Source organism: Uranotaenia lowii, chromosome 2 (assembly GCF_029784155.1).
Source record: "Uranotaenia lowii strain MFRU-FL chromosome 2, ASM2978415v1, whole genome shotgun sequence".
Classification (NCBI taxonomy): domain Eukaryota; kingdom Metazoa; phylum Arthropoda; class Insecta; order Diptera; family Culicidae; genus Uranotaenia; species Uranotaenia lowii.
Window position 1 is genome coordinate 369,623,300 of NC_073692.1, and position 9,347 is coordinate 369,632,646.

The 9,347-nt window shown below is 37.4% G+C and overlaps 1 protein-coding gene across 2 annotated transcripts; it reads right to left on the reverse strand.

Annotated features, from left to right (window-relative positions):
• Nucleotides 1–2,694: 2,694 nt before the first annotated feature.
• Nucleotides 2,695–5,995, reverse strand: LOC129744821 (probable pyruvate dehydrogenase E1 component subunit alpha, mitochondrial). 2 transcript variants are annotated; one of them, XM_055737541.1, is made up of 4 exons: nucleotides 5,840–5,970; nucleotides 5,418–5,697; nucleotides 5,270–5,332; nucleotides 2,695–4,299 (listed from the first exon to the last, which is right to left on the reverse strand). In XM_055737541.1, the coding sequence occupies exons 2-4, from the start codon at nucleotides 5,529–5,531 to the stop codon at nucleotides 3,220–3,222; spliced, it is 1,257 nt and encodes a 418-aa protein (XP_055593516.1). In that variant the 5' UTR covers nucleotides 5,532–5,697; nucleotides 5,840–5,970; the 3' UTR covers nucleotides 2,695–3,219. The 2 variants fall into 2 exon arrangements, with proteins under 2 accessions (XP_055593516.1, XP_055593517.1); XM_055737542.1 differs by lacking the exon at nucleotides 5,418–5,697 and having other exon boundaries at nucleotides 5,840–5,995.
• Between the last annotated feature and the right edge of the window lie 3,352 nt (nucleotides 5,996–9,347).

A 9,347-nucleotide genomic window follows, 5' to 3' on the forward strand; every position in this document is an offset into this window, starting at 1 on the left:
AGGATTCTAACCTTGTCGAGTTTATTTTGTTTCGGAGATACATCGCTTAAAAAAAATTATTTTTAAATTTTTCAAAATTTGAATAGATACGGTTACCTACATCTTTTTCTGACATCATTTAAGAGTGTTTGATATTGTGTTGAAGACTGCGGAATTATTTGACTTATCGTTTTCAAAATATCAAAGAATTAATTAAATTTGAATCTAGTTTAAAATTCTGGCAAAATTCCCGAATTTGACAGATTTGGAAAAAAATAACGAAAAAAAAACTCCAACAACTTTTTTCTAAAAGATAATTACTCGCAGTCGGAAAAGTAGATTCTATAGTTAAAACCTTTACAAAATATTTGCCATAAAAGTACACAATTTTTTTTAAATAAATTTATGCCTATTTACAAAAGTCAGGGCTAACAAAAACATGAATATTTGGAATCAGGGCCCCAAAATTCTTCTAATTTGGCTCTTATATTAAGGCAGCAGGTCTCAAAATGGATGTCGGGAAGACCAAGTCGATGGAAATCAACACAGAAAATCCTTCCAATTTCGTGATAGCTTCCAGTATCTTGGTAGCCAGATAACGCCTAATGGTGGTACCAAGAAAGATATCGAAACCCAGTTTTTTCCGAGTTCTACGAAAGTCCAGGAATTTGATGAAATTTCAAAGAAATTTCAAACCGAAATAAAATTAGGTAGTAGTTTTCAATGAAGATGTTTAATAAATTAAAATTATTAATTTAAAATACTTTCAAACGTCCCTATGTAAAGTCAGAAATAGTTTTTTTTCTATTAATTTTTGAAATATATGCAGGATAACATTAATTTGCTAAGCCATTGCAATGCATCGTATCTTTGAAGCAAGGAAATCTAGACAAAATCTGGGCCCTTAATAAAATAAAAGATATTAAAAAGATTTAAAATCAGTTTTTAGTTCTATGTAGATGCTTATGCTGATAATCACTGATTTCAGTGATATAGGCTTGTGATATATCTCAGTTGGCAAGTCTGTTGCTGTTGCTGTTGCTGAGCCGATGTCCGTGAGTTCGAGCCCAAGAGTAAACATCGAACACAGTTGTACCGGATAAGTTTTTCAATAACGATCCGCCAACTGCAACGTTGATAGAGTCGCGAATGCCATAAAGATGGTAAAACGACTATAATCGAAACAAAAAAAAACTGATTTCAGTGAAAATTGGAAAATTTTCGAATTTTCATGCTCCATAGTACCAAAATCTGACAAAATATTTTAATTTTTGACACCAACATCTTTTAGAATCAGTTAATAAAACATATGCACCAGTAATACTGTTATCTTGTGTAGTTAATACTTTTCTTCAATGGCAATTGATTTGCAATTTTTTTTATAAAATCAACATAAATAAGCAATCGATTGGTTAAGAAAAAAATTAATGAAAAACCGATATTTTATGCTTCATCAGAATCAGAACACCATGCCGCAGAATCCCGTTCACACTTGAGATTCAGTGCAAACCTTTCCTGTTGTCAGATTTAGCTCAAATTTTGCATATGGCCTTCTGATTATTCCCTCAAATTATCTAAGTCTTTTTTTCAAGTATTTAGATTTTCAAGTAGGTATTTGGTAAGTCGAATTTGATAAGTTAAATTTAAAAAAGTCCCAAATTTTGATTTTTAATAAGGATTGAATCTTGAATAACCTGAATAACTCTTCACAGGATGATACGAACAAAATACTTTGTTGAGCAAATTTTAAATGCAAACAAATCTGCATCTTTTGGTGGAAAAGGCATTAAAAATTGCACGCTAGGTACACATTTTAGTCTGTTGAGTAAAAAAATTATGGACCAAAAAATTTTTTTTAAAAAATTAGCTCACCGATTTTTAATTTTGATACAAATTTGGTTTATTTTATATTTTTACGGGTAGTTTTTAATCCAAACAACATTTTTACAAGTCAAAATATACAAATTTTTTAGGACCCAATTTTTTTTTTCGAATTAAATCTTTTAATAGAGGATCGCGTTTGCGGAACTTCTAAACATGTTTTGCCTTTCACCTTGCCAGCAAGGTATAGTTATCGATCGATTTGGGAGATCCTTAATTATGGGTCTTAGATATACCTTTATAGGTACCTATCGAATCAGCTCGACGAGTTCAGACGATGTGCTGATGTGATTTTCTGTAAACATCGTCCACACGTTTTTTTAGTTGACCCCATACAAAAGTTTGTTTTCCACACCCAAATCTATTATTTGTTAATTTGCAATAATCATCAATTTTGTCTAATTCAGTCATTGTTCTGACAATAACTAAAGTAATAACAAAATAAACTTATTCAAGAGCTGAAAAAATTGATAAAATTACTTTTTTTTTTTTTTTTTTTTTTTTTTTTTTTTTTTTTTTTTTCTTTTTGATAGGAGTTTAACCCGTTAAGGTCATTCTTCCTCGGTGATAAAATTACGAATGGCAGAAAAATAAATAAAATTTTATTTATTTTTTTGTCATTCGTCATTTTATCAATTTTTATTTTGTCATATTGTCAATTTTGTCTATTTCTGTTGGTTCGCATATTATTTCTAAACTTAAACTTTAAAATATAGTAGGTTTTTATGTAATCTTTATTTTTCAACCTAAGACAAAGAAAATCCGCTGTAAAATCCTATCATCATATTGCTGTGGCCTGTGATATCTCAAGCCCGAAAAAAAACCTTAGATAAATACATGGTGTGAGTAGATTTATTTTAAACAACCGCAACTAAAGAATCGGTCTAGATAGAGTGGAGCTGAGTTCACCTCTCTACACGGTGTATAACACAAGAAAAAAAAATCATACAGTAAAAGGACACGAAACACAAAATATGTATGTAAATGCCCCCCTTCCTTCCTGCGGTGGTGGAAAATGAGATGTACCCGTGAATTGTTGCAATGTTCCGTTTACCGGTCGTTCGTTCATATGAAACTAGTACTTTTTTTTGTGGTGTTGATGGTGGTTGCTTTGAGCTAAGGTAGTTATCGTTTCGTGGGAGATGGTTAGGGAAATAAGTTCTTATGGAACGAGTTTACTAAACCAGTAAAATGAATTGTAAAAATAAGGAAAATGCTTTGCTTTTTTTCTAAAATGTGTTTTACTCAATTGCTAGATCGTTGAGATACTTTTAGTTCATTTAATCGAATATTTATAGAGGTGGCAGTTTCTCGTGTTTTGAAAATTACTGCACTGGTAGTTTTAGGATTTTGGGTTTTTTACATGTTGACGGCTTTTCCGAGGCGCTTGTGTGCCAGCTCAGCCAAAGGTAGCGTGTTTCGGATGGAAGTGGTGTTATCCGGTTTGGAATAGATGTCCGTACACAGTTCATCAACAGAGATCTCCTTGTCGGTCTTCGATACCTTGGTGGCGGCATCCACTTCCGAACGAATCTTGGCTTCGATTTCCTTCAACTCTTCGGTGGTTGCAAGTTCGTTTTGCAGAATTTTCTCCCGCAGCGATGTGATCGGATCGCGAGTCTGGCGCACTTCAGCGATTTCGTCACGGGAACGATAGCTGGTACCCGGATCGGACATGGAATGACCCGAATAACGGTAGGTAGCGGTTTCCATCAGGATGGGACCCTTTCCACTATCACAGTGCTCAATAGCGAAGCGTGTCGCTTCACGGACAGCGAGAACATCCATGCCGTCGACCCAGATTCCGGGCACAGCATCACCACGAGTGTAGTAGTTAACATTGGCCGAAGCTCGTTCAGCACTTGTACCCATACCATAGCCGTTGTTTTCGCACACAAAAATGCAGGGCGTTTTCCACAGCTTAGCCATATTAAAAACTTCAAACAGCTGACCCTGATTGGCCGCACCATCTCCATAAGCAGCGATGCAAACTGCCTTCTTACCATTGTACTGGGAAGCAAATGCGATACCCACTCCCAAAGGAACCTGAGCTCCCACAATACCATTTCCACCGTAGAAATTCTTCGAATACATGTGCATGCTGCCGCCCTTACCCCGAGCGCATCCACTCTGGCGTCCGGTAAGCTCGGCCAGCACTCCCTGGTACGATACGCCCATCAGATAGGTCCATCCGTGGCACCGGTAAGCGGTAATGACGGAATCATCCTCCCGTAGGGCAGCCTTCATACCCACCGCGCAAGCCTCCTGGCCCGAATACAGATGGCAAAAGCCTCGGATGATCTTCTCCTTGTACAGATTGCCGGCCGATGTTTCCATCCGACGGATCGCGTACATCTGGCTGTAGTACTTGAGGGCATCGTCCTTGGTCAGGGTGACGGACGTTGATGGACCACAGTCCAGGTTGTGCAGTTTGTAGGCCTGTTGGGCGAAGGAGTAGCACGTTAAATTTTAACCGGATTCTATTGGAATAAAAAATTCTATCTTCTCTTCTAACAATAGAATATTTTCTTCTAGATATAAAATTCAGATTCAGAATTTAGATTCAGAATTCAGATTCAGGATTCAGAATTCAGATTCAGAATTCAGAATTCAGAATTCAAATTCAGAATTCAGATTCAGAATTCAGATTCAGAATTCAGATTCAGAATTCAGATTCAGACTTCAGATTCAGAATTCAGGATTCAGAATTCAGATTCAGAATTCAGGATTCAGAATTCACATTCAGAATTCAGGATTCAGAATTCAGATTCAGAATTCAGATTCAGAATTCAGATTCAGAATTCAGATTCAGAATTCAGATTCAGAATTCAGATTCAGAATTCAGATTCAGAATTCAGATTCAGAATTCAGATTCAGAATTCAGTTTCAGAATTCAGAATTCGGATTCAGAATTCAGATTCAGAATTCAGATTCAGAAATCAGATTCAAAATTCAGATTCAGAATTCAGAATTTAAAATTCAAATTGAGAAATCAGATTAAGAATTCAGATTCAGAATTCAGATTAAGATTCAGATTCAGAATTCAGATTCAGAATTCAGATTCAGAATTCAGATTCAGAATTCAGATTCAGAATTCAGATTCAGAATTCAGATTCAGAATTCAGATTCAGAATTCAGATTCAGAATTCAGATTCAGAATTCAGAATTCAGATTCAGAATTCAGATTCAGAATTCAGATTCAGAATTCAGATTCAGATTCAGAATTCAGATTTAGATTCTGATTTTAGATTCAGAATTCAGATTCAGAATTCAGATTCAGAATTCAGATTCAGAATTCAGATTAAGATTTTTTCAAATATCGATTTACAATTGAGGCTCAATGAGGCAAATTAAGTAGGTATACCTATAAAATTTAAGTGTTTTTACTAAACTTTTAAAAGAAACTTACCCTTGTTTCAAATGTAGCTTCTGTGGCGTATCCATTCTTCTGAGCCGGTGTCGTCAAAACTTTCTGGAAATTGAAAAGAAATCATTATTGAATCTAATTACATTGTTTATTTTAAATTTGTTAGCTTAAAGTATAAAACCAGCTAAACCTTGTCATTTCCGGTGCATTTTGTTGTTTTTTCGGAACTTTTTTTCAGTGCCGCAGTTGCCTTCGCAGGAACATTTTTGGCTTGAAAAAGAGACCTTAACCATTTAAAGGCCATCGTTTCGTGAATTGGTTAGTTTTCCTAAATATTATCTCGGCCTATTTCCAGTTCTTAATTATTGATCGTTAATTATTCGAACCCTTTGGATTCCAAGTAAAAGATCTCCGATCGTTCGGGATACTATCGTATATCAAAATTGATAATGATTGTTGTTATGCAATCACTGCGATAGCGCATTAGAGGAGAAATGGACGATTCCGGAATGGAAAAAGGTCAATGGAGACGTCACCGGAAAAATACACAAAACAATGAGCTATCGAAAAGCCGTCAACCAACTTCCTTGATGCTTCCGGTTTTAGACTTACCAAATTTCCGAACAATCCCCGCTGGGTTACATTTTTGGCCACATTCGAAAGCATTTTGAACCGCGGAAAACGCACAGGAGGATACTTGAGATAAGTGAGAAATTTTTAATACGCCAGCACCGAAACCGAGATTGTTTTGACAAAAAAGTGCCAGCTTTTCTGCGTCAGCCGATGAGGGAAGCTGTCAAATTGAGGGGTTTGTTTTGCTGGCAGTTTTGCGAAGGGGGTGGTTTTCGAAGTTCAAAATTTTGTGATGCGAGCGCCACTTAGTGGTGAGCATTGGTAGCAGCGGAGAAATAACGACTTCTACCACGTGAATTTAAAAAAGATGACTTTCTTACCTCGAGTATACAAAGGGGCCGTTCACATACCACGTGGACAACTTGGAGGGGAGGGTATGGAAATGTCCATGCTTGTCCACGGAGAGGGGGGTAGGGGTTTGGGTCATGTCTGTAGGGAATAAAGCATGTGTAGATATATTCAGATGAATAATTCTCGCGTGAGCTTTCATTACGTCGAATGAAACAGAAACACCGAACCGAGAAAAAACGCTTCTGAAATTTGAAGAGTGTTTTTCAAATCCTATTTTTATTCCTTCGCCGAAAATCCTTCAAAAAATTCGCAATATTCATGGACACTAACTGTGTCAGGTATTCCACATTATGAATTTAATTTTTTGCAATTTTAAGAGCTATTTTTCAATGATATAGGAACATACTGTCGAAACCGACCGAAACTATTTTTTTTCATCGCACGCATCAACCGAGTACCGAACCTCCGTTCCTAAAATTAGTTTTTAAACTGACTCCTTTCCTTTTCCTTTCAATGCGCATCTTTCTCTATTTTCAAAATCTCTACACAGAATTTTACTCTCAAGACGCGAGAGCGACATTGCGATTCGCGATACCGATATACTCAATGTTCTCTTTGCAAATAGTGTTGCCATTTTTCAGTTCTAGTCCTATTAAAGTTATCTACACATGCTTTATTCCCTACAATGTCCACGTGGACAAACTTACTTTCGAAGTATTTTCTAAATGTGAATAAGTATTAAGCTGTTTAAATCAAAATCTTAAAATGACATACTTTTCCAGTTTAAGTTTAAACACTGATGAAGTTTAAACAATAACATGAAAGCAAGTAATAAATATGATAATAAAGAAATTTAAAAAAAATTATATCAGAACATTACTATTCGGTTTTACAAAATCAGCCATTTCTATAAAAAAAGGCAAAAAGTGGCGTTTCTTACTGTCAAGTTATAGGTATTTAGAATAAAATCTTTATCGAATGTGTCCACTGGTCGGGATGAATAAGCCAGTGATGCTTAAAATCCCTTGAGAAAAAAAAAAAAGAATGTGTCCACGTGGACATCCGGGGAGGGGGGTAGGGGTTAACCAAATGTCCACGCTTGTCCACGGAGGGGGGAGGGGGTCAAAAAGCTCATTTTTTTGTCCACGTGGTATCTGAACGGCCCCAAATGGATATATCCCAAGTAACACCGATAGTTTTATTAGATTCCTCAAGCCCCTTATAAAACATCTTTCTGAAGGGATGTACAGAACCAAATAGAGCAAGTGACGTGCTAGTGGTCTTTAAGTATTTTTTCCCCGATATCTCGCTTCAGCAGTACTTTTTATACATTAAAAAGTTAAAACCCGTTCTCTACTAATCGTACAAGTTGGAATAGTTAGTGAAAACTTGATTTCCCTAGTGATAAAAGGGTACAAAAGTTCAAGCACGTTGTACAACAAAACATCGAGAACTCTTTTGCTTGGCGGTCGTTGGTCCGGCTTCTTATTTTGGTCACTCAAAGAAGACTCACAAGTGCAACATGAGTAATAAAAGCAAACTCGCCACTAAAGACAAAACAAGCAATTTCAAACGTAGCTGTCAAGACCTTGATCGGTCTAGTGATACCGAAAATGATAGTGTGAATTCCCTCGACGCTCTTCTTTCTAAAATGCGTTCTTTATTTGAAGATACGAACGCAAAAATCGATTCGAATGCAACTGACATACGGGGCGAGATAGTTTCCCTGCGACAGGAAACTTTACAGATGCAGCAAGAAACGGCTAAGGCCGATGACATAGTGAATACGATGCGATGCGATGCGGTGAATGCGGTTCAATGCGGTGAACCACATTTGATGAAAATGTATGTGAATCGCTTAAACCTGACATACTCAACGCGGCGAAGCAGATGTCAATTTGTTCCGCCGCTCGAGTTCGCGTAGGCTGCGTCCGTAAATTTTCCGCCAATTCGCATCGCATCGCACTCACTATGTCATCGGCCTAAGAGGATGGACAAGTTGACCAACTACTGTGGTGAGCTGAAAACTGCAACCGAGCGGAATCAAAACTTTGCGGAACGGTTGGAGAAAGCTAATGATCTCCTGCTATTTGGAGTTCCATTTTTCGCCCAGGAAGATCTCTCCCTTTACGTTGCTAAGGCTGATGTCATGCTGAAGCAACTAGCAACGCAACGCAACGCAACGTTCCAATAAGATTGCGTTGCAACGCATTGGTATGACATGCTGGCGCGACCTGTGACTTTGTAATTCCCTACACTGAAAATCGAAAATACCCAAACTTGAGAACTGCCACCCGCCAAACCTAAGTTCAAGATTGACAACTTAAGTTTGTGAAAACATCACAGCTTGCCAATACGCCAAACTTGTCCTTCAAGCGGAGAACTGTTTTTTTTGGGGGGGTTTTGTTGTAAGCGCATCTTATTCTGTTACCTCCATCGTGGCAGATTTAGGTTTGGGGGGTAAGTTCGAAGCGAGGAACTGTTTTTTTTGGGGGATAACTTTTATTCCCGCTTCATTCGCAGAAAGTTTCACATAAACGATGATGTAGCTGCCTCTCTCAACAACTCTTCAGTGGTCGAGCGGTTAGCATCCTGAGATGGTAATCGCAGAGCCATTGCAGGTATGGGTGTGATTCCCGTACCTGCAGTAATTTTTTTATTTTGATTTTCATTTTATTGCGGTATCAGATTTTGGGGGATGAGTTCTCCTTTAAAAGCTTAACTTTGGGTTATGCCGCCAATAGCCAAACCTGTAGGGAGGGAGTTTCATTCGGGTTGGCGGGGAAAGTTCTCAAGTTTGGGTATTTTTGAGGTTCAGTGTACAAATCATCACTTCTCTACATCTGATAATGCTTTGAATCGTCTCCTTTCTTTCGGGAGCCATCAAAAACTCATCAAATCACGACCCGGATTGCAAGAATGCCAAAATTTGAACCGACAAAATTCCTCGTTTTTTGCCGGAACTAAGAATTCATGAAAATTTTCTCGCCGATTAAGATATTTTTTAGTTTATTATCACAAGTTCGGACAGATCGTCGTACAATTGTGCTTAAAACCCGGAATCACTGCTTCAAATCGAGAAAAAACAATATTCCTATTGGATTTCCTACTAGTCGCGCTACAAAACACATTGGCATCAGATTGGTCGCGCTATACAAAGCGACCAGTATGACAGGTCTGCGCGATTTCCATGGAG

Bases quoted from the DNA above. Each gene is read 5' to 3' on its own strand.
- LOC129744821 (XM_055737541.1), bottom strand. From the start codon at position 5,531: ATGGCCTTTAAATGGTTAAGGTCTCTTTTTCAAGCCAAAAATGTTCCT. The intron at 5,333-5,417 runs GTTTAGCTGGTT...TTCAATTTCCAG, and splicing joins AATGCACCGGAAATGACAAG to AAAGTTTTGACGACACCGGC. The intron at 4,300-5,269 runs GTAAGTTTCTTT...TTCGCCCAACAG, and splicing joins AAGCTACATTTGAAACAAGG to GCCTACAAACTGCACAACCT.